We start from the raw sequence: 25,186 nt of genomic DNA, 5'->3' as shown, positions 1-25,186 counted from the left end.
GTCAGAGTTTACTTTGTAGAAATTAAAAATTGGAGTGGTTAAAAATGTAGGGAGTGTTAAAAAACAAACCTCTAGATTCCTGAATAGTATTTGTTTCCTATTTGATTTAGGAATATAGTATGCCAGGTTAACGACTTTATTTATTTTTAAATAAAACCAGAGTAGAAAAAAGCTTAGCAATGATGAATAGATTTCTGCTAACAGTAGCATATATGGAAAGGTATCAAAATAGTTGATTGATTTTTGTGATATTGCTGATGCTTTGTCGCTGGGATTTTAGGTGGCATCAGTGTGACCTGAAAGACACTGGTGAGCTCCCAATGCTAGTTTCCTCTAGCCTGTTAGCAGGCTACCCGTGAAAATACGCTTGAAACCTGAAGGGAATCAACTGAAGGTATTAGGAAGTTGGACAGAAAGAATTTTTTGGCTCAAGAATGAATGGCTTGGCTAACTTTCAGAAACTTTCCATACAGTACAACTGGTTAAAAAGTGAACAGCCTTATAGAATTTTCAGATAAATGTATTTTTTAAACATAAAACAGAACATTGCATTGGCTGTGGAAATAAAGAAAAAGATTGTTAGAGTATCTATGCCTGGCTAGAAAAAAAATAAGATTTTTTTTCTCTTTACTATGCACTGTGTTAGCCATAAGTCTATTTGGAACAGTTGTAATTTCAGAATTCCTAGACCTAACTGAAATAAAGGAATATCTAAGTAACATGAGGCAGGTAGATACTTTAAATGTTGGATTTCCATGAGAAAATGATACAGTATATATGTGTACTATAGCTAAAAGTAGTTACTATTTTTTTTCTTCTAAGAATTTAGAAGCATTTATTTTAACTTTTAACTCACTTTAAAACACTTGACAAATATTACCCATATGCTGTTTTGTTTCGTGTTCAGATCACTAAATAAAACTGGTTTTTGGTAATGTTTTTAGCAGTATATATTTAATTGGTTTCTTTTCCACTGTTCTGAATTTCTAGATACACTCCTGAAGAAATTGAGAAGCTCAAGGAGTAAGTTTTTATTGATTATAATTATTTGGCTTTTTGTCTTATTTTTAACTTTTAAATCTGAACTTTTGAACTTTTTTGTCGGACTGGCATAATTTTATTTGGCAGTAAAAAGCATGAATTTCTGTTAGAAGTTATATAATTAGCTATTCCCATAATAGACAGATTAGTCTCCGGTTGTCAGTCACTAGGTGCTTGCTGAGATCACTAATAGGGATTCCAAAAGGAATTAAATGAATGTTTTCGGTGGCCTGGACACTTAATTTAAGGAATTTATTACCAGGATCTAGGGCTTGTTATAAAACTGACCTGGTGAGTGTTGACTCCGTCTGGTAAGGGCTGTGACTCTCCAGATGCATGACTGTTGCTTCATTGACTGAAGGCTGTTAGTACAGTGTGGTAGACTGTGTGTCTGAAGACTGAAAGTAGATCCTTGTTATAAAGTTGTGTTGGGATTTTAAGAAGAGCTTGTTAGGAATGTGCTCCAAAGGAAAAACTCTGGGACTTGCCTGGGAAGTGTCAATAATCGGAGGGAAATTTGGTCTTTTTTAAAACCCATATCCAAGTTATCTATTTCTTCTCTGACCCAGGAAAAGGGCAATTGCTGCCTGTGTTTTTTTTCACCCACAGACAACTGTGGACCCCAATAAAAGGCCATTCTTTCAAACTTTGGCTCTCAAAAGTATTGCTGCCCACAACTTCCAAACCACCAAACTTCCAAAAGGGAAGAAGAAGAACGAAGAATAAATGATGAGATTAAAAGGGAGGAAACAGTTGAACCAATTGCTGATTGGCAGACTCTTGTTCTAGGCTCCGGATAAAGCACGGCAATGACTGGGCAACCATAGGGGCGGCCCTAGGAAGAAGTGCCTCTTCTGTCAAAGACCGCTGCCGGCTGATGAAGGACACCTGCAACACAGGTACTGCGTGCTGTGCTGTGCTGTGCTGTGTGGACCGTCTGCCCCTAGAGGGGCTGTGTGCTGGTCACCTTTATTTGAACAGTCATTTCCTGATCTATCTATCTAGTTAGATAGATGAAGCCAATTGGGTTTTGTGCTTTTAAATCCAGTGTCACTGAACATTGTTAACAAGGACATAGCGACACTTGGTTTTCAGACCATTTAAGTTTAGTATGCTGCAGTTTTGTATCAGTTCAGAACTGCTCCACTGGGGAAAGCTTTGTAGTTTAAGACATACAGAAGTCATGTTGATGTAAGCCCATCTAACTGAAATTAAAACATCGGCCTATGTTTGTGGCAGCTCAGAAAGAACCTGCATGTGTTTCAGAGGCTAAGAATATTTCTGTGGATCTCCAACTTGAATTTTATTTTTCTTTTTTTTCTTTTTCATATTTATTTATTTATTTATTATATATACAATATTCTGTCTGTGTGTATGTCTGCACCATACCTCATTACAGATGGTTGTGAGCCACCATGTGGTTGCCGGGAATTGAACTCAGGACCTTTGGAAGAGCAGGCAATGCTCTTAACCACTGAGCCATCTCTCCAGCCCCCTGAATTTTATTTTTCATAAATTTATGATTATTAATATTTTGGTGTCTTGGCCAGGCTACATATAGTTCTAAATATATACAAATGTATTGATGATAAGTATCAAGCTAGTTTGTGATAAACAATGGTTTGTAGAAACTCTGCCATTTTTTCCTCGAGCCTTAATTCCTCTGTAAAACAGGTTAGAGCAGACACTCTAAATCTCCTTTGGTCTTAATGTTCCTAAACAATCAATAATACATGTTCAGGTCTTTAATTAAAAAAAAAAAAGTTCTCAAGTTTAACTTAAGATTCTAAAGCATCTTTTTCTTTACCGCTTACTTTAAAATTGAAGTGAAATCAGGAATATGTCCTCTACTCCCTGATGTCATTCCTACCAGTAAGACAGCAAGACCGTGAATTTCACCACCTGGCATTCATTCTTGGATGTGGCTAGCGTACGGAATGAAGCAGAAGCTTTAGTTGAAGCTCCAGAGGTTCTTTTTGCCTCTGTGGGTACAGAACTCATTTGTTAGCACATTTGGGGGAACAGTACCATTCCCTGAGAGCAGCGTGAGAGGTGGGCCTGCCAGCTTCCCTCTGGCCTTACAACATGGCTTCTTTTTAAAGTTCCTTTCTGTTTTTCTGCTCAAGCTTCATTACATAAAAAGGCAAGAGAAACATTAGTTGTTAATAAGCTCAGAGATTTGGAAAAGATGGAATGAGAATGCATATGAAGTTAGTGTCATAATTGACTAATGCATCGTCACAGTGGCTTGGGGTGGGCTGTACAAATGACGGTATGAACCTCACTTTCTCTGGCGTAGATGAGCGCACAGATGTCACTGTGTGTATTCGTTATCATTCCCTCTTAATAAGTCAGCCTCTGAAGTTTATTCCAGTGCTGCTGGCAAGTGGTGAGAATTATTATCCTATCAGTGGGGCTATCAGTGAAGTTCTCCCCACTTTATTATTTCGATATAAAGGACTTGATGTAACTTGAGGATATATAATTCTTTGTTGTTGTTTTAGGTAATAAAAGCCAGTAGAATATAATTCTAGTGAGTATATGTAGTTTCCAACTGAGTTCTGTTACAAAGTAACCCGATCAGCTGAGCTCCTTCATCCTTTGAATTTGAACTTGGACATAGAGGGCTAGATTCAGTAATGGTTGAGAAGATAACACTGTAATCTGGGTGGTTTCCTTTTCAGGGAAATGGACAGAAGAAGAAGAAAAGAGACTTGCGGAGGTGGTTCATGAGTTAACAAGCACGGAGCCAGGTGACATCGTCACACAGGGCGTGTCTTGGGCAGCTGTAGCTGAACGAGTGGGTACCCGCTCAGAAAAGCAGTGCCGTTCTAAGTGGCTCAACTACCTGAACTGGAAACAGAGTGGGGGTACTGAATGGACCAAGGAAGATGAAATAAATCTCATCCTAAGGTTTGGGTTCCTTTAACAAGAAAAGCCTGCTTCATTTCTGTAGATGTCTTGATGGACTTTGCTCTTGATTTCCTTGAATGCCTAGTGAAAAACAGCCTTGCCATGGAAAGCCACGTGCAAGACCCTGAGTACCTTATTGAGCTTTTTTTGTTCCTGTCTGGTTGATGTAGTGCCCAGGCAAAGTGCCAGACTGAAGGTGCAGAGACAAAGGCAGGGGCAGTGAGGTTCTCATTGTCCCACCAGTGTGCCTCAGCAGCGGCCTGTGGGAACGCTAGAGTAAGGGTCTCTTCAGTCCCTGGGTCCTGTGCGAGAGGTGGCCATGGAGACTTAGTCTAACAGTCACACACCATCGGCTTCCATCAAAGGAAACACTTCTGCAGCTTTAAGACACTGGGGAGAGGGCGGGGCAAGTTGGTTTTCACTTTGTTTCAGCCATGGAAACTAACGAACAAACAGAACGTTAAAGTTAGTCCATGCTAAACATCAAAATCATCAGTCAAGGGAAGGAAATACAGACTATTAAAACCTCACATTTATTGTACTGTTTGTTTAGTTTATTGTTTTTCTTTTGTTCTATACGTTTTGGGGGGGGTTTTTTGTTGTTGTTTGTTGTTGTTGTTGTTGTTGATTTTCGAGACAGGGTTTCTCTGTTGCTTTTGGATCCTGTCCTGGAACTAGCTCTTGTAGTTCAGGCTGGCCTCGAACTCACAGAGATCCGCCTGCCTCTGCCTCCCAAGTGCTGGGATTAAAGGCGTGCGCCACCACCGCCTGGCTATAAGTTTTTCTCAACTAAGTTGTTTTTATATATGGTGAATTTCTAAACAAGTTTGGTTTCTTTATAAATGGAAAGCCCAGCCAAGAAATAACTTACTCTAAAAACAAACTATAGCCAGGACTTGGGAGTCTGAGAGTTGGATCTCTGAATTCAGGACAACTTGATACATAGAGCGAGTTCCAAGACAGCCAGGGCTCCAGAGAAACCCTATGTTGAAACAAAAATAGGAAACCAAACTGTAAAACATTGCAGCACTGTACGACTCAGCCTGTTCTTCATCCAGTTGTGATTTCTCGTCTGCTCACTTCCCTTCTCAGTGCTGCTTCTGCTTCTCGCCATCTACAGTTCAGGGCCAGGGCTGTGCATCTCATTCCTTAGCTGTTACACACTTATACTGCTTGAGTCCTTTTTCTACCATGGCCCCTCATTGCCACTCCCTACCATTCTCTTTACCTGTACTAAGAGGAGGATTTGTAAATAAATTTAAGGTCTAACAGATTTATTTTGTAATCTGTAGGATAGCAGAGCTTGATGTAGCCGATGAAAATGACATCAACTGGGATCTGCTAGCTGAGGGATGGAGCAGTGTCCGCTCACCGCAGTGGCTTCGCAGTAAATGGTGGACCATCAAAAGGCAAATTGCAAACCATAAAGATGTTTCATTTCCTGGTAATGTACTACTTGTTTATAGTATTACTCCTAGAAAGTTAGTGGTTAGAGTCTTTGCCTCAAGTCCAGGCTAGTAGGCTTTTGTGGCAGATTCCATTTAAGCTGCCCTGTTTCCTTTTGTGGAGAGTCCATGTGATTTGTAAGTCCGGAACCCGTAGGGGAGGGCACACTTACACATACATATTCATCTTCCACATCAACTACGAAGAGGAAATAAATTGTACATGGTTTCCTTTAGTAGAAACTGTCCTCAAAAACGAGTTGATTAATTTTAAATACCTTGGCTATATTTATTATTTAGAGAAAAATCTGATACCCTACATTTTTCTTTTCTTTGTCCTTTTTTTTTTTTTTAAGAAACTAGGCTCTCAGGGTTTCCAGGGATCTTAAATGGGATTTGCTTAGAGGTTTATCACTCCATTGCCTTTTTGCATTTAGGTGCTAACCTGAGTCACAGAGTCTCCTTTAGGTTACCAAACTCATGTCTCTTATGGCACTCTAACTCCAGTTTTCAAAGCAGAATTCAGTGGTGAGGGACTTGACTTGAATTCCCGTTACAGAGGGTTGGTTTTGGTTATCGTGAGAGCAGAGGCTGGGCATCATGGTTCACACCTGTCATCCCAGTGCTTAGAAAGCAAAGGCAGGCAGATCACTACAGACTGAGACACTGTCGCCTCACACCCGCCAAAAAGAGCAAGTTCGAGCGTAAGCAAGCCATGAGAGGCCCTTGAGTGCATGTGATTGGTAGGAGACTGCATTGTTCATGTAAAAATAGAAACAGTGTGCCAGCGTCACTAGGAAGTAGTTTCCTGCACAGTTCTGCCTGAAGCCCCGGAACACAGATGTTTATTCCCGTGCCCCTAACAATGTCTACCCACTTCCATTTTGTTCTAATTCTGATGACAAGGACAGTATACTTTTAGTGATTTTAAAGTCTGGGCAGGCATGGTGGCACATGTCTCTAAGTCCAGGCTGCTTGAGGGGCAGAATTACAGGATCACAGGACTAAATTTGGAGACCAACTTGGGCAACATAGCAAGACCACTCCCATCTCCAAAAAAAAAAAAAAAAATCCCTTTTTAATCTCTTACGGATATTTCCAAAGATTTAGACAGGTTTTAGTTGGAATCTTTTTATGATTGACAGTTGTCATGTGCAGTGTACAGCTCTTTACTCCAAATACTTTCCCTCCTCGCCCTGCTCCCACCCTACTTCCCTTGATGCTTAGCTGGTGGTCTGTCAGAGAGTCATGTTCTTTTTGTCTACCCATCTCCCTTCAGTCTTAATAAAAGGTCTTAAACAGTTACATGAGAACCAAAAAAACAACCCAGTGCTTTTGGAGACTAAATCAGGAGCTGGAGTTCCAAACAGTAATTGCAATTCCAGTGTACAGCATGTTCAGATCAGAGTCGCCCGCTTGGAAGATAATACAGCCATCTCTCCAAGCCCCATGGCAGCGTTGCAGATTCCAGTCCAGATCACCCACGTCTGTAAGTGTTGGCACCTCAAGACTCCTTGCCATTGGGCGTTACCATCTAGTTAATGGCTCCAGTGCCTTAGTCTTCTAGAGTGTTGATGAAAATTGATGAATTGTGAGATCTAAGGAATTTTATGTTTGACTCAGTTAACATTTGCACAAGAATGAATGTGTAACAGGAGGAACTTCAAACACCTAACAGTTTCAAGTATTTCTAAATCATCTTTCTAGATTTTATAATTAATGATAGGGATTTTTACAGACATTAATCAAATAGGCATCTAAATCAATGATTAGGAGAGAAATTGTTTTCAGTGTGACGTGTCATTTGTAATTTATCCAGAATGAAAACAACACAGGCTTGGATCTGAGGTAGTATATTTTAAAAATGGGATCTTTATAAAAGATTGAAAAAAAATCCAGACAACACAGGCTTGGATCTGAGGTAGTATATTTTAAAAATAGGATCTTTATAAAGATTGAAAAAAAATTTAAGGTAGTAAAGGGCCAGTTTACTTTAGGGAAATGTTTTTAGTCCCAGCTATCTTTGCTTGTCAGTTTTATGCTTAGAAGATTTCAGTAACCCAGCGATATATAGAGAAAAGGTTTCTCACTTCAGCTCTATGTTTACCTTCCTCCCCCCTTTCTGACATTTCTTTGCTTTTAGTGACAGAAAAGAAATGAGTTCCAATTCTTGGAACTGTCTTTATTTACCATAAGCCCCCTCCCCCCTTTTTTTGGTGGTGGTGGTGGTCCTACATGATGCTGTTTGCCTGTGAAAAGATTGTTGCCCACAGTATGCACTTTTTTGTTCACATCCGGGCATTCTGAATAAGTCTTTGCAGAATACCCTCCTATTACAATATGCTTAGTGTTTCTTGACCTCATCTACAAGATGCTGATAGTGCTTTCTGTCATTAGGACAAACAAACATGCACACACACAACACTGGGCACCTGTTGATACCATGCGCACCATATATCTGTATATGCAGTGACTAGCAAAGGTACCTTTGTGGGGGTGGCATTTGCCCTGCGTGGTGAAGCCCTGGGTTTGATCACATGCACCACAAAACAAAGCTGCTTTGGAGACATTTGAACTAATGACATGCCTTACTCTTTATTTGACCCTCCATGTTTTTTTTTTTATTTTATAGTTTTAGAATTATAAAATAGCAGAAGTTCCTAGTCTAAATAGATGAGCTGTTAATGAGTATAAATTGTACATGGAAAAGATTAGCCACCATTAGAATGACACTATCCATTAGGAAGACAGCAAATATTTCATAAATGGAACCTTAATACTCATTCATACCATCTCTTTTTAATGGCTTTTTAAGAGTATTTTATTACTTCCGACAAGATGTGTGAGTATAGCAAGAGTTCTCCACCCCATTCATTATTGTTAGCATTCTGACCCCAGCCTCTGGATTGTGCTCGTTAGACCCCATCAAATATGGTCTTCTGAAAAGAACTACTGTAATACATTCTTTTGGTTTTAAAATTGCTTTTGCTCCTCATAACAACTCTATATAGGAAGTACAGATAAAATCTTTGAATATTAATTTGAATTAAATCATACAGGGGCCATGGAAGAGGCAGTGTTACTAGAACTAATACCTAGTGTTAGAGACCTCTAGTCCACATCTAGTGCTTACTAAAATTTGCAGAAAATTTTGTTATTCTGTTTCTTTTTCTCTTTCCAGATTAGCCTTGGTGTATTTTTCTTGCTTCCTAACTCTTGAAACACTTTCAGATACACACCAAGAGTTATAGGTTTTGATAATATCTTTCTTTGGCTTTATGAGCCCTCTGATGTCATTATTGCTTTCTATGGTGTGTGAAAGCAACCATATTAAGCTATGGGTGGGCATGACTGTCTAGTAGAACTGACAGTGGGCTGAAGTTAGCTCTTGTGTATGTCTGATCTCTGTGCCATCCCAGATGAGCCCATTATATAACTTCAGGTTTGCAGGCAAATTGTTCAGTATGTGATTTCCTTCATGACAGCTGATTCCATTGGAGAAATTTCACACAGCATTTTATTATTGTCCTTGTTCTTACTACAGCTTCCACAGACTCCCCTGCTGCTTCTGTTGACTCAGAAACAATAACACTAAACAGTGGAACACTACAGACATTTGAGATTCTTCCAGTGAGTAATCTTCAGATAATAGCTATTGGCTCTTTTTATGCAAAAGAAAGATGAGGTATCTAGATGGAGTTAGAATTCAGAGGCCAACTGGACAGACTGGACATAAATTGGACTTCCACCTTAATGTCATTGTCATGCTTTATATGTACATAAGGCAGTTTTTTTTCATCTGAAAATGACAGTAATGGGTAAATGGTATCACTTTGTACTGGCTCAGTCAAACTGATTATTACCAAAAATTAGTGGGCACTTACTTCATGAGCTGTTGGTAATATTTGAGTATGTTGAATAGCTCTTATGCTAGTCATTGTATACAAAATGTTTAGTTCCAGTCCTTAATGGTTATAGTTCTGCAAATTTTGTTAGCTGTAAAAATGTTACCAGTTATCAGGAACTGGGGAGATGGCTCTGTACGTGAAGTGTTTGTTTTGTAAGCACAAAGGACTTGGGATTCCCAGCACCGTTGTAAAGAATCTGGGCGTGGCAGCGTAACTGTATTGCCCCACTGTGGGTAGACCAAGAGTCCACCAAATCAGTGAGCTGTGTTTCAGTGAGACTGGACAGAGATTGAGGAAGACACCTATGTCGACCTCTGGTCTGCACATGCATTTGCACACATGTGCACACACTACGTACTCGTTATCAGTGACCAAATTCTAACTGCAAGTTTATCTAAAATAACACAGAACTCATGCCTGAATGCTCAATTTGGGATTTGGAGCTAGCGGTGTGATTACTGTGCTGGGAGGTAGCAGAAGCTGAAGCTTCAGTCAGCCATACAGTTGCTAGGGTAAACAAGCATTCATCCACAGTGTACTAAGTTGCTCTTCAATGAGTCAAGTATATTACAGTACATTTTAAGGCTGAACAATGGATTTATCTCTATGTAGCTCCAGACGTGAAAGAAAATCTCATGGTTCTCACATACTTGAAATTCCCTAAATAAAGAGATATCTGGATGTGATTCAAGTAAATTTTGGTTGCTTATAAGTGGTAGGGGAAATGGGTCATGACTTAAATGTACAGGCTTTCTTTTAGGGGCAGTGAAAACTCAAGAAGCAAAAGTGCCAGTTCGTGTCCTCCTTCCTAAAGCAAGCCCAGAGTTTGTTCCTATTTTGTTAAGAAAATATAAGCACTCATGTTACTTCAAGATTTATTTTGAATCATGTATTAATACAATAGTTTAGTCAACATCCTTTACCTAAGTCCCTTGAAGATTCTATTTCCATTTTTGGACTTGAGACCATGGTGATCTCACAGTAGGAGTGTACAGTATAGTAAACACTGATAGCGACAGAACTTCTTTGTACTTGAGATCAGTGACCTTATAGTAGGAATACATAGTTTGTTAATACTGATTGGCACAACTTTACGCTTGTTTATTTTGTCTTGGAGAAAGGCTGTTAAGGTTGTTTACTTACAAAGTCCCAACAAATAGCCTGGGACTGGCTGCTCTTCCAAAAGACCCAAGTTCAGTTCCCAACACAACCGTCTATAAATTAAGTTCTAGGGGATTTGGCACCCTCTGTGGGCCCCAGGCACATACTGAATGCACAAACAGCAGGCAATACACGTAATTTTGAACTATATAGACTTAAGTGTATTCAAACACTTGAAGTGTCTGTGATTATATACAGTATTAGCACTGATTTGTAGCTATCTGTGATAAATACTGGTAACCTTTAGAAAAAGGCTTGATTTTCACTTTGGGGAAAGCAGAGAAAAACTGAGTTCCCAGTGGTGGTGGACACTTTAATAGTCATTTCTAATTCTACCAACCCTTCCCATGAAACGTATGTATTATTTCCTTGTTAGCAGTAAGAAATCCTGTAGGGATCCAGGACACAGGAAAGACATTTTAGCCAAGATAATATTGGACTGAAAAACAGACTTCCCCAGCCCTCCCTAAAGTACAAAATACTTAATCTGCAGCTTATTAAGATAACCTGGACTAATAGACACTTAAACAGTTTAAATCCTATTCTATCACTATAAAATCTCAAAAGATATATTGCTAGTTGACAACCTATTCAAATGGCATCTTCATTTTCCTTAATACATGAGTGTTTCCTGAAATTATTCCATAATAAAAACATTTCAAGTAAATAAACAGCACAGTGTTCCTTTTGAAAACCGTGTGTCCGTCTGCTAGTGCAGCTCACTATTGGGTGGGGGTGCATGCCTTGGTGCTGACGGAGCTCCAAGGATAGCTTGAGACTTTGTTCTCTTCCACTTTGTGGGGCCTGGGGATCCAGCTCAAGTTCAGTGGCAAGTGCCTTGACCCACTGAGACATTTTGCTGTTTTTTTATTTACCACAGAGGAAAGTTTAAAAAGATGATTGAGAATTGAGATCCTACATTGCCTATGGCAGTTCTAGGTAGAAGCTACTGTGTTGGTGCTTAGTTGAAACCAGAACTAGAAATGCAAGGAACAAAAGACATGATAAATGTTTTACTCAGATATTTCAAACAGTGTATATAATGAAAGATCATTCTCTTTGTCATGTGTACCTTCATGATTGGTTAGTATGCTGCTAGCTACTAAATTCAAATTAATTTTAAATGCAGATGTAGACTAAATCCATAGGTTTTGTACCTGTGTTGAACCTCCTTTTCTTCTTTAGTCTTTCCATTTACAGCCCACTGGTACTCCGGGCACCTACCTTCTTCAGACAAGCGCAAGCCAAGGCCTTCCCCTAACTCTGACCACAAGTCCCACAGTAACCCTGGCGGCGGCTGCTCCTGCTTCACCTGAACAGATCATTGTTCATGCTTTATCCGTATGTCATGTGATTTCCGGGGCCTATTGTGGGTCAGGATTAGTTGATAGAAATCTGAAGTCATTTGGGTTGGGTATCAGAGTACTTCTTGTTTGATTGCGATGCAGTATTTTGCACCGAATTCTTCACTGGGTACATGTCGAGTCTCCACTATTGTCTTATTAGATCCAAGCAGGGAATTGAAAGAGGAAGGGACTCCATGGGAAGTAACAGATTCTGGAAAGTGATGAAGTAGTTGCAGAGGTGAAAGGTATGGGAAGGGAGGTTACCAGCTCCTGTCACTGCAGTGTCCTTTACTATCTTACAGCCAGAACATGTGTTGAACACCAGTGACAATGTCACCGTGCAGTGTCACACTCCCAGAGTTATTATTCAGACTGTTGCTGCGGAAGACTTCACTTCTTCCATACCCCAAGCAGAACTGACAGCCGATAGTGACCTGCACGCGGCCGATTTTCCTGAGCCTCCAGATGCGCTAGAAGCAGACACGTTCCCAGACGAAATTCCTCGGCCCAAGATGACTAGACAGCCGCCATTTAATACTCACGTGTCTAAGTTCAGCAACCAGAATAGCACAGAACTGATGAACAGCGTTATGGTCAGAACAGAGGAAGAAATGGCCGACACTGACCTCAAGCAGGAAGAACCGCCTTCTGACTTAGCCAGTGCTTACGTTTCTGAGGTAAGCTGTGTAGGTGACTGCAGCCTATGATACGAGTTTTGCCTCGGCCTTCCTAAGGCTGCAACCCTTTAATAACAGTTCCTCCTGTTGTGGCGACCCCAACCATAACATTATTGCATTGCTGTGTCATAACTGTCATTTTGCTACTGCTATGAATCTAAATGTAATATCTGATACGTGACCCCACAGGGTTCGCAACCACCCAGTTTGAGAACCACTGCTCCCATAGCCTTTTCTCTTTACAATCACAAAGTGCAAACTCAGAAGGTATCAGTGGACTAGCTTTTGTTTACAATCACAAAGTGCAAACTCAGAAGGTATCAGTGGACTAGCTTTTGTTGCTGGATATGCCTGAGCATAGTTCCTCGCCGAAGTGCACCCTCCACAGGCAACAGAGTGAGCGGCCTTTGGGTGGTATGGGTAATAATAGATTCTAAATACATCCCACAGTGCAATGTAATTTTCTCTATATGTCAATAACATTGGACAATTTGTTGGTTTAACATCCTTTTTATCAATATTCATTACATTATGAGATTATTGAGGTTCATAGACCCTCATCTTAAGGTCTTGATGTTTATGTTCTAATTTTTAAATGAAGGACATTTGAGCGCTAAGTGCTAACAGACCTGGATGTACTTGGGGAATGTAAGTCTATCTTTTTTGTTTCCTTTTTTTTTTTAAATTATTATTTAGGATTTAGAATCTCCCACCATAGTACACCAAGTTCATCAAACAATTGATGATGAAACAATCCTTATCGTTCCTTCACCACATGGCTTTATCCAAGCATCTGACGTCATAGATACTGAATCTGTCTTGCCTTTGACAACACTAACAGGTACTGTACTCAGACCTTTTTAAAAAAAAAAAAAAATTATTTATTATGTATACAATATTCTGTGTGTATGCCTACAGGCCAGGAGAGGGCACCAGACCTCATTACAGATGGTTGTGAGCCACCACCATGTGGTTGCTGGGAATTGAACTCAGGACCTTTGGAAGAGCAGGCAATGCTCTTAACCACTGAGCCATCTCTCCAGCCTCTGTATTAAGACTCTTAATCATGAGCCTGGTAAATAATAAGGGGGAAACTCAAGACGGTTTTATCCAGTCATGTTAATCTCTTCATCTCTCGGTGTTCCTTGTAGGCTATGATGTTAGTAAAAGACTTAGACTGGATAATAAGCAAAATACATTTAATACTAACTTTATTTAAACTTATTTCAGATCCCATATTTCAACATCATCAGGAAGAATCAAATATGATTGGATCGTCTTTAGGCAGTCCTGTTTCTGAAGACTCAAAGGATGTTGAGGACTTGGTAAACTGTCACTAGGTTATTAGAGACAGCACTTCAAGTAAAAGAAGCCGCATTGCTGATTATATTTTCTCCAAAGACAGGAGCAGTCCCAAGAGTTTTGGTTGCCATTCCTCTGGCTTGTACGTAGCTGCTGTGCTTAAGCCATGCACATTGTTGCTGCTGTTACTTTTTACCTCCGTTAAAGTTATCATCTGAGGTCCAATTTATGACAATGTGTTAATGGAGTATAGGAAGTTTTAATTGCCCAGATCTGTTCAGTTTTTATATCAAGAGGGAGTTGCATTCATTGTAGCTACTTAAACCACCAAAGCTTACCTGCTCTGGTTTTTTACACGCAGTAACACTCATCTCTGCAGTTAGACACTGTATTCTGTCCAGACTCAATTTGGCCTGGTTATAGTTCAGGTTATATTATCAACATGGTCCAGCTTAGTCAGCAGTGACCTTCAGGAAGATTGTCTTAGGAGTTTAAGACAAGACCAGCATTTATATGAGAACATGGGAAGTGGTTGTGAAGGTTACTCTGGTTACCCCATTGCTGGCAGTGGGAGCTGAGAGGCAGGGTAAAGAGGAAAGCATTAATTAAAGAGTCAAAAAAAAATTCACTACAGGTCTTTGATCTTTAACTCTTAAAGGGAAGGTAGTGAAGTAATGAAACCCACTATAGCAAAGCAGTTATCTCCCCTCATCAGAGACAGCCAGTACTCTACAGTTAGCACTTTGAAGTCATTCGGTGAGGGGAGGGGATATCACCTGTGTTTGAGAACCATGACTTTTTACTACATGGTTTACTCTATCAATTGCCCAGAAAATAGTTGAGGGGTATTAGAGTTTGATGTTCACTTAGTGCATTACCTGTTGGGGGTACAGGCTAGCTTCTCCCTCAGGCACTTTCAACAAATAGAATTTGCTTCTGTATCAAAAGAGTCATTCCTAAGGGCAACGCCAAAACAAGCCGAGAGGGCTTTAATGATATGGTCTTACAGAAAAGTCAAAAAAAAGAGCCTTGTATAAATTATTTTATTTATTATTGTAATTAGATCTTCACAATCAGAGTTGTCTTTTCACTATCTGTTTTATTAATGTGAAACTGTAGTAATAAGCAAAAGTTGGTTGCCTAGGGAACAATAATTGTATATTCAGTTTAACAGAAATAAAAGAGTATTTGTCTTAAAATGAAAGATTTGAGCCGTGCACTTAAAGTGTAAAAAAAATTATTTTCAAAAGTGAAAATACTTTGTCATTTGAGGGCTGGAATGTTTCAGCTTCTTAAAGGAAAGCGGACATCTAGGATACAGCTCCCTTGCAAGAGGGAGTTCAGAGTTACAGTTAACATGAAAATCATGTGCAGACTTCGGAGAGGATTCTTTCAGCATACTTGTCCAGCCGTTGATTCCCATAGATAGAGTCCTGGTGAGTACTCTGGGCTGCTTCACCTTCCCACGTCGTGGAAGTACAAGTTCGCACATATACACAACATGACGATAGAAAATAAGATGTAGTAAATTAGATTTCTAAATTTCGGTTCTAAATCTCCTTGCCGATACCAGTAGATCTAAAAGAAGGATCAAAATAAAAATTTAAGTAATGACCAACTCTTGCAAAAAAATACAACTAATTCTTTTTATATGGATATCATAGAATTTATTGTCCTGGAATAGTCTTCAGCTACTCATTCCTGAGGCCAATGCAGCCATAATTCTTTATGATTCAGATAGTACTACACGTGTTTCCATGATAAAAGATCGTATATATTCCTATTTTTTGTGATGTATTTGGTCCTGTGATCAAAGTATTATACCAATCACACTAGGTAAAAACATGTTATCTGGATATATTTTTAATATATTTTAATTACTAGAGAGGAGGGTTCTTAGATTTATGTGATCAGTTCAGATAGGAGAGAGCTTATGTAAGTAAATACATAATTTAACTATCTCAACCTTGGTCACTCAGGACTGCAGAACATAGGCGACAAACACAAGTAGATTTGATCTGTGACTAGTTCTACTTAAGTGATATGGCTTAAAAGTTACGTGGGTTTTGAACAATTTAAGGATTTACTTTTTAAAAAAAACTTAGTACTTTTTAAAAAATAGTGTTGGAGCTCAAACTCAGGGCCTTCTTGCTTGTGAGAGAATCTCTCCCACTAAAATACAACTTCACCCCAAGTGAGGTTTCATGAATTGAAAGGCAAAACCAACAGATACCTCCAAATAGCCATCTTTTAGGGGTGGGTGTATTTTAGTACATGATGGGTCTGTGCTATAGCCATCTTATTACAGATAGAACTACAACTTGATAATCATATGTTTCCGGGGAAATGTGATGTTAATTGTCTTCATTTTGGGAAGAACACAAATCCAAGTGAACCCATATTACCAGAAGTAATCTAGGGTGTTGTGCAAGACTGTTGAACCCTATGTATAGTTGCTGTGTACAGGCGAGTCCCATCTGACTTTGCACAATTTGAAGTATTATGGCAATTCTTAAACTTTCATGTCTACTTATCGAGGAAACAGTTTTCTTCAGGCTTTTTAACTTTGGGATTGAGGAGAAAGGATAATTCTGGAAAAGGGGAATTCTGATTACCCTTGGTAAATCCTTGGAGTTGTGGGGTAAAAGGAGAGATGCCCTTATATAGACCCAGGAGCTAGAAATCTGTCCTAAGCACAACCATATTCGGCTCTTACAAACATTTAAATTCTGTGGTACTCACAAGTATGCAGGCAGTAATACTACTCAAAAAGATGCAGACAGCAAAAAATACATTCAGTGGTTTGGGAGGTAGTTGAGGGAAAACAAAAGCACTGATCAGTGTCACCTGTATGGAGAGACATGTAAGAGTAATTCCAAGGTGTGGTCAGACTGCAGCAAGGCAGAGTTAGACATTCTGCGTCATAAAATCATGGCCAAGTATTTGACACTTTCCCAGCAAGTACAAAAGAAGGCAAACCAGCCTCAAAAAGAAACCGCTCCGTTAACAGAGATTAGCAGTCATATAAATCCCGTTCCCAAGCTTAGTAATTACTAGGAAAAGATCTGATTATATTGGAATTGTAATTTTCCCTACCTAAAGTGACTAGGGCTTGCTTTGGCAGAACAAACACTAAAATTGGGACAGTATGCAAATTAGGATGGCCCCTGCAAATCTGAGAATCGTTCAGTGTCTCCGATGAAATGGTGTGGAACACACTCATGTATAAACTGTTGTTACCTTTGTATTTGTTTTCAGCATTGCCAAAATGCCAGGGGAAACTAAATTACAAAATTAGGAAAAAAGTGAATATACACTGGTTTGACTTAGTTTTATGAAAAAATATCAAAAGATAGGTTTCTAATCCCCATTTTGTTTCTACCTTGTATTAAAAAGCAATGGAAAATTGTTCTCTTAGCAAATTTTAGTCGTGGTTATCACATTTTGTAAACTGTAGCTTTTTTCCTTTGATAGCAGATACAGAATGTGTATCATACATACTCAGATGTGCTATGCAGAATTTTAAAAATTAACATCTACCGTATGAATCTTTGCAAACCTGGTCAGAGTAAGCGTGAGGCACTAAAAGAAACGAAAGAGGTGACAGTCAGCCATTGCCACGATCAGTTTTACAGATTTACTTAGGCAGGAAATCATGGCCAACTCAATTGACTGATTTACTCTTTCGAACTTGACTATGATTGGAATATCTATATGTTCATACGTCTTTTGTTTGGGGAAGATTGATAGTAAAGTTCTCAAAACTGACCAGGAGTATAAATGCAAAAAGAAGATACTTACTAGAATCAATAAGGTGGTTAAGCTGCCAACAACTAAATTGATGATTCGATCCTGAAAGAGATAAGAGCTTGTTAGCCACATAACTTGGATTCGGCTGCTGCCAGAATGGAAGCCGGAGTCTTATAGAATCAAGAGACCAAGAGCTGGGCCTTTGACGTCCACCAAAGAAAGCTGTGCTAGTAAAAACACAAAAGGTTCTGGGCAATGAGCCCAACTGAGGAGCGCATGTACTACTGGGAACATATCAGGAGGAATGGTGTTCAGGTTGCCAGTCTTAGCCTTGACACCAGACTGGTCTAGACGTATGTAAGTGACAAAGGAGGTGGCTTTGTCTACCTGAAAATACTTGGTATTGTTAGAAAGGACGGAGTGCCATGCTGGACAAAGGCTATCTAGTCCAGTTTTTACTATTTTCCTCCAATTTAGTAAGACTTCAGTAATATAAACAAAGAATTGTTTGAAGAGCCAAGTGCCCTATCCATTAAATTAGAGGTAACTCGGAAACCAAGCGTAACTATGCTACAAAGTCCTAAGGTCCGTGAGTTTTGTAGAATTACAGAACAAAGGGCTAGAGTTATCACTCAGTAGTACACACCTGCCTGGCATGTACAGGGCCCTAGGCTTCATTCCCCAACACCCCACTGCAAGAGAAAAGAAACTGTATATAAAACAAGGTTGGGGCTAAGACTTGACCAGGAAACATAGCCCCTGAGAACAACTCATTTGTGATTAGCCAAAGCTGAGGCATGAACTTGTATTTATGGAGCAGGGGCTACTGGGATTCAGCCTTCACTCTGGCCCTTGAAAGACTGCTTTAGCATTAACAGAAAGGGGGAAACAGCAACAAACTACAACCTCTCTTCCAAATTCTCTACTTTTGAAAAACTACAAATTAAAGTGGTAGGAGAGCAGGGAAATCAGATATGCGGTAGGCCTGACCCATGCAAGGACAAACCACACCTCTCCAGATGAAGGCCAGTGATCAAAGGCTGGAAGCAAAAGCTAAACTACAAACACCCTAACTACACTAAGAACTCAACAGATCTCACAACTGCAGCCCATCAGAAATCAATACCATTCCTTAAGGACGAGACCTGGGGGGAATTAATCACTTACCTTCCTGCCACACACTTGTGTCCGTACAACTATGTGAACGTTTCACCTGTCTATTCTGAGAGTATCTGCTCTTAGAGATTTGCACACATTAACTGTGGGTCTTCACACCCAACAGCTGTCACCAACAGAGGTGTAAACAGCCAAGGTAAGTCACAGTTTCCAAATGTTGTCACAGCAGCTTGTCTGCCAAAACCAGGAGTAACAAAAACAACCAATGGAGGGAAACTGACCAGACTTTCACAAAGCTTCTGAAACTAGGGATGAGGGGACTGGGGAGATGGTTTATAAGCCAGAGGAACTGAGTTTGGCTCAAACCCCAGCACTCACATAAAAAACTGAATGAGCTGCCTGGAGAGATGAGCTCACAAGGACCTGTAACTGTAGCTCCAGGCGATTTGACACCCCCTGCTGGCCTCTGGTCACCCACAGGTACAGATTACACACTCAGTTGTTTCTTACAGAATGAATATATCTATACGTTTTCTCCCAGGAGTTGATGGGATGTAGAGACAGGTGGGTCTGTAGAGTTCAATGGCCAGCCAGAGCAGCTGAATTAAGAGACCTTATTTCAAAAGAATATACAGAATGATAAGCATTGAACATCAAACCTCTGGCCTCCAGTGTGTGCATACACACATACACCACACATAGATACATCTAAGGATGAAATTGCAGTATGACTTGTACATGGGGAAGGAGGCTCAGGAAAATCAAAATACCAAGGTCTGTAATTCTAAGGTAAAGAAACAGGTTGTCGGGCCTGTACACCCCAAAAGCTCCTATTGATCTTAACATTCCTTTCTACACAGACTATCCTATAGGCCACTACTGTTGTAGACAAAGCTGTCAAGTGACAGGTGGCGCCTCACAAAGCCTATTAGTAGCATATCCTATCAGCCTATGAAGAATAGCATAACTGCTTTGTTCATGGTACTGAGAATACACCTAAATTTCCCTGCCTGGCTTCTAGTCAATCACCATCATCTTGTGTATCTCCCTGAATTAACAATTACTCAGCTAAAAAGCAGTACTCTCAGGTGTTCCTAGAAGGAGATAAACTACTCAGCATGTGGCAGAAAGGCTTCTTAACAGTGTTCTTTCTCCCAGCCAGTACGTGGCCTTCAGGTCTCCTGCTACAGACAACCATAGATCCAGGTCAGAACCACCGAGTTCATTTGAAACTTTCACTTGTAATGCTGTATCCAAACCCTGGCTACTCTGATATGGAATGTGGTCCAGCTGCATTAGCCTCCCCTAAGTAAGAACCCATTTAAATGTAAAATCAAACCCTGCTTCAGATATGCTGAGTCAGAAAATATTTTGAACAAGATCTCCTGGTATGAACCTTGAACTAACCATTTTGGAGTCCAAGCTTAGGGTAACAATCCATTGCTTGAGACAGATATTCCAGAGCCCAGCATGGTCTAGGTTCCAATCTCAAAGGACAGAGCGATTCACTCACTAGTGATTTACGGCATCAGAGGGCATTTAAAGAAGAGTGTGCCCTCAAATTGAGCTAAATTGTACAGAGAGATGAACGTTGCATTTAAACTTTGTCATTTATAAGAGAAACTGAAACTCAAAAGTTTTTCTGGGTCTGAAGCTAGTATTAGTTTTACCAGAAACTACCTTTCCCCCACGCCACCCCTCCTCCCGGTTTTATTTTTATCCTATGTCTTAGCTTACTCTGACATTGTCTAGCTATGTAACCCTACATGGAGACCCCTTAAAGCCCTATCTTGTTAGACCAACATGGGCAAAGTGATTGTTTCCACAATTTACAGTTGTGAATCCACTTCAGCCTACACTTGGGTCAGAGCAGGCCCAGTCACCTTGTGACTAAAAAGTCCCGAATCTTGCCTGGTCAGTCATTGTCCAGCAAGCACACGGATCAAAACGGTAAAGGCCCTCGGACTGACGAAACTCGGGTACTGATGGCTTTTGCAGGACACTGGCAGTCACATCCTGAGGAACCAGTAGCCAGCGGCTGCCATCCCCTCTGACTGGCCATCCCCGTTGCTATAGAGTTCAGAATGCTAGGAAGCACTGGGTTCAGTCTTCGTTTCCATGGCAAATCATGCTTTATCTACTCCCAAAGCAGATTTTGTCCTAAACCCTAAACACAAGTAACAATAAGAAGATGAAGGCAAGAATTCTAAAAGGGCTTAGAGAACATCAAAAGGTGGGAAGGGACAAGAGAATTGAGAAGGAAATTGCCTATGCGATCGTTTCTGGTTTAAATTTAAGTCTAGTTCAATCATCTTCCTTTACTCTTTTTTCCATGGCTTCAGTTACCTGTGGTCAACAATCCAAAAATACCAAAAGGGAAATACCAAAAATAAACAATTTATTTTTTCAACTGAATATTCTAAGCAACAAGATAAAATCACATGTAGCTCCGTGTGTTTGGATGAGTATATATATATATCCATGCTGTCTGACATCGGCAACACAGCTGCAGCATTTGTGTTCAACACTTTAACTTAACAGAGCGAAGCTGACAATTTAGATGCTATCACAGAAAAGCCAGAGATGCTAGAACTTACAGGGGGAGGGTTACTACAATTAGTAACGTCACAGTGGAAACACCTGTGCCAAGCTCTGCAAAGGGGAAAGATTATGTTCATTTACTGTTACACCTCAAGCGGTAAGTTACAGCCACAGTATATGGTCTTAGCTACCTGATTCAGGTATTGGGTATCCTCAAGATTATTTTGCAGTTCGGGGTTTTAATTCTCACTAGTCAAAGTAGCCATCATGCTAGATCATTGAGTGAGGCAAACTTCTGGCCCTAGGCTAATTTTCTGCATGATAAACACATGGACATAGGAGATGCAACATTTCATAAACAGTTCTCATGTTGGTCCATAAAGTCAGCTAAAGACATGACAGCTACATTCCCAAATTAGTGAACTGTAACTTGGGAGGTGGAATACCACCCCTCAATCCAACTGCCCGTCCTCCAGAGCTAAACTCCAAACATGACTTCCACTATTAACTCTCAGGAGAGACATCCCCACTTCAAGACCCCCATATATTACCCAGATTCTACACTTCCTACATCAAAGTAAGATACACTACCTGTGTGCTTCCCTGAGACTGACAGTTAATGTAACAGGGGGAGAGCAGGCCTCTCCTTCAGCAATTTCCCTAAGGCCTGAGAATGCGCATCTCTCTCACCTGGGACCAAACCTGTCACAACTAAAAGCAGCCTTGTTGCCTGTAGGATGAGCATGTAGCAGAACAGCGGAAGCTGTGGCCTGGTCCTGCCCTCAGGCCCAGTATCCTCTCAAGTACTTCCAGAATATGCTATTGTTCTGAAGGAAACAGCAATAATAAACTCTGGGGATCACATGGGTCAACATCCTCCTGGCTTTATTACAAGGTCAGTCTCTGCTAGAGCAGGAAAAGGCAGTGACCAGGAAGGCTTCATCCACAGGCTCATCCTTATGCAGTGTGTCTCAGTGTGTCGGGGAGGAAACCACAGGAAAGGAGAACACCAAGAACGCCATACATTCTCCACACACTCTTGGAGGTCGGGCAGGGCTGGAGGTTACCCTGTAGTGACACCATTCCCTAGGTGTGTCTCCACACTGTTCCTTTTTCCCCACCTCAAAACTGTGTGACACAAACTAACTTCCCTGTCAACCACTTAAGGAGATGCTGCTGGTCTCCAAACCTCGGCAGAACACGTCACTACTCAGTGTACTAATCCTAGACTCGGAGAGGCAAGGCTTCACAGGGCCAGACATTTTGGTTTTTTTGGAGTAGCATACTTTTTTTTAATTGATTTTTATTGAGCTTTATACTTTTCTCTGCTCCCCTCCGTGACTCTCCCTTCCTCCCTTCAACCCTGCCCCAAAGTCCCCATGCTCCCAATTTGGAGCAGCATAACTTTCAATCATAGCAACTTCCTCCCTTCCTCATTTCAACTACTAGCTATGCCAAATCCTTTCCCCCTCCTCCTGCTCTCGATACTGGAGCACATTCACTAACCAGAACATTACCAATCTGCTGCTGCAACACCGACTTGAGAATCTCCTTCAGACTAACTTCAAAAATGGACAGATTACTCCCTGGAGGGTGCACCTTGGGAAGCCTGGGTCATGTGACCCAACCCCCCCCCCACCACCACCACCACCACCAACCACTGGGCACTGGCACTAAGCCTTGCTCTGGATATGTCTAAACTACCTAAGAACTAGACTCATCTCTTCCTCCACGTGTCAAAGTTGGTAAGGCCAAGCCTTTTTCACTCTGACACTGAGCCACTTTATAGAATGGAAGTCCAGCCTAAGTTTGTGCCATGGCACACGCTCTCACCACCCTCCGAGAAGAGCACCTTTTTCTAATTCAAAACAAACCAAGCCATGTCCCTGTGGGGTGCGGTGGTTAGAGCGCCTTCATTGTAGCTCATCGGATTCCTGTGCCAAGCATAATACCCAGGACTTATCAAGATGGTTATTACATGCTAAAGGCAGAAACGGGGCTGACTACAGATTCGTGTTGTCTATCCTCAGCTACTCCTTCAATGTGGTCCACCGGCCTTTTGAGTTGACTGCTTCTGACCTCTCCAGAAAGTGCCTGGAAGCTTTCCCACCTCAGGTTCTCAGTCTTATTCTTGAACACAGTTATCAGTCATCCCCAGAAAACAAAATGCTAGCAGAGAAAGGAATGCCCCCCACCTCCATTCCTGCCTCACTGCAAGTGGCGTTCCCTTCCTTAGCCCACCACCTCCATTTAATCCGTTCACTTGTTCTCACTGAGGAACACCGCTGGCCTTAAAATCTCAAGTCCCTCCATCATCAGAGGGTCTTCATTCCTCCATGCTTCCTGCTTGGATTTGCAGATTTCTCGTTCTGCTTTTTCTACTGACTAAGAATATGTAACAGAAAATGGAGAGTGAACGGAGTATGGGGAGGAGGCAGAGCATCACTCTGGGGTGTGGGATGTGAAAAGCCCTTTTCAAGGAAAAGCAAGGCAACATGCAAGGAGCCAGAGAGGGGGGTGTTGCAAACAAATCTATGCAGCAATGGCCAGAAGAGCTGTGAAGGTTGGAGAGCAGCATCCTCTTCAAAGTTAAGGTGGAAACAACCCCCAGGGCTGATATAAGAAGTATCCTCTTTAGCGTCTGGCATGGTGGTGCACGCCTTTACTCCCTGCACTTGAGAGGCAGAGGCTAGTGGATCTCTGAGATCTACAGAGCAAGTTCCAGGACAGCCGGGGATACTGAGAAACCCTGTCTGGGGGAAAGGAGGAGAGGGACAGGGATGAAAAGGGGGGATATCATCTTCAGGAAGGTACAGGGACCATCCTGCATGGGCTCAGGAACCCTCAAAGCTTTCTCTTGCCTTTCCACTCTTCATTATGTTGAGAACATAGCATTACTCCCCTCTTGGGGAAGCACCCCCACCAACCTTACTGCTGCCTTTGTCTTGTACTTCCCAACCTTTTAGAACAGTGAGAAAATAAGTTTCTGTCCTTTACAAATTCCAGGAGCACCAGTGTACTAACAACAAAAGGACCTCGTAGAGTCTAATAAGCAATAGAGAAGAAAAGGTTCGATCTTCCCTGGCCCAGCACACTTTCTAGGACACAGTCGTGAACTTCACGGATATGCACTGGACTCTTCTTGAGATCTGCTATCACCATGCCCAGTCAAAACCCTACTCATGCTTCTAGGTCAGGACTCACAGTCTGACCTGACATCCTTGAGAACTCCAGCTAGGAAAGGGTGCATTCTGACACCAATCAGTACTTAGCTGCCTATCCCATACCTCCGTCAATACCTCTGAATGCTGGGTACTCCTTCTAGTAAGGAAGCAGAGCAAGGTGTCAGCATGCAGAGCCCACTAACAGAACCTTGCACTGCTTACCCTGAGTGAGGAAGGCAGACCTAAGCCACAGCCTTCTTTCACGGTTCTCAAACTTGAGGACTTTCAAGCTGTAGGTTAGAGATAGATTTTCAGAAATTACTTGGCTTTTTTCCAGTTGCTGAGGAAAACTTCCTGTCACTCAAACTCTAGAAATGGCTAGGTAAGACAGCCCTGAGGGGAAAAGCCCTGAGGAGAGGGCTCCTGCTGCAGGGTGATGGAAATGGCTAAATTAGACAGCCCCGAGGGGAAAATCCCTGAGGAGAGGGCTCCTGCAGCAGGACGGGAAGAGTCCTTGTGCCCTGTCAGTGATCTCTACCTAACTGGGATCTTCCCCTTGCATGGTCATGAGAGCCAAGCAGAGGGGCAAACGACATGCATGAGTGGAAGATGAGACTTCCCGCCTCACTCTAACTCTAACTCCTTCCTAACTCTAGGGAACAGTTGATGTGGGAATGATTTCTTATTAATAAAGAAACTGCCTAGGCCCATTTCATAGGCCAACCCCTAGGTAGGCGGAGAAAACAGAACAGGATGCTGGGAGAAAGAAGCTGAGTCAGGGAGTCGCCATGGTTCCCGCACTCCAGACAGATGCAGGTTAAG

The 25,186-nt window shown here is 41.3% G+C and overlaps 2 protein-coding genes across 13 annotated transcripts in view; one reads left to right on the top strand and one right to left on the bottom strand.

The window, feature by feature from the left end:
• Positions 1–14,988, top strand: part of Dmtf1 (cyclin D binding myb like transcription factor 1) — a 48,312-nt gene extending 33,324 nt beyond the window's left edge. For 9 of the 10 annotated variants that reach the window (XM_005358317.2, XM_005358320.3, XM_013350440.2 and 6 more), the window contains 10 exons: positions 991–1,023; positions 1,831–1,940; positions 3,726–3,954; positions 5,247–5,398; positions 6,679–6,888; positions 8,944–9,029; positions 11,654–11,809; positions 12,117–12,491; positions 13,188–13,332; positions 13,722–14,988. In XM_005358317.2, the coding sequence (XP_005358374.1) occupies positions 991–1,023; positions 1,831–1,940; positions 3,726–3,954; positions 5,247–5,398; positions 6,679–6,888; positions 8,944–9,029; positions 11,654–11,809; positions 12,117–12,491; positions 13,188–13,332; positions 13,722–13,831 (1,606 nt within the window). In that variant the 3' untranslated portion in view covers positions 13,832–14,988. The remainder of the gene's footprint in view (positions 1–990; positions 1,024–1,830; positions 1,941–3,725; positions 3,955–5,246; positions 5,399–6,678; positions 6,889–8,943; positions 9,030–11,653; positions 11,810–12,116; positions 12,492–13,187; positions 13,333–13,721) is intronic. The other variant, XM_013350441.2, reaches the window with a different exon arrangement.
• Positions 14,826–25,186, bottom strand: part of Tmem243 (transmembrane protein 243) — a 17,573-nt gene continuing 7,212 nt past the window's right edge. For 2 of the 3 annotated variants that reach the window (XM_026784664.1, XM_005358321.2), the window contains exons 3-5: positions 17,595–17,645; positions 16,536–16,640; positions 14,826–15,371 (exon numbers count right to left, since the gene is read on the bottom strand). In XM_026784664.1, the coding sequence (XP_026640465.1) occupies positions 15,249–15,371; positions 16,536–16,640; positions 17,595–17,645 (279 nt within the window). In that variant the 3' untranslated portion in view covers positions 14,826–15,248. Of the gene's footprint in view, positions 15,372–16,535; positions 16,641–17,594; positions 17,646–20,570; positions 20,986–25,186 lie in introns of those variants that run through there. The other variant, XM_005358322.3, reaches the window with a different exon arrangement.

The sequence above is a fragment of the Microtus ochrogaster genome, chromosome 26 (assembly GCF_000317375.1).
Source record: "Microtus ochrogaster isolate Prairie Vole_2 chromosome 26, MicOch1.0, whole genome shotgun sequence".
In the NCBI taxonomy this organism is placed as follows: Eukaryota; Metazoa; Chordata; class Mammalia; order Rodentia; family Cricetidae; genus Microtus; species Microtus ochrogaster.
Note: the sequence above shows the minus strand (reverse complement) of the source record. Positions and strands in the feature narration are given on the sequence as shown.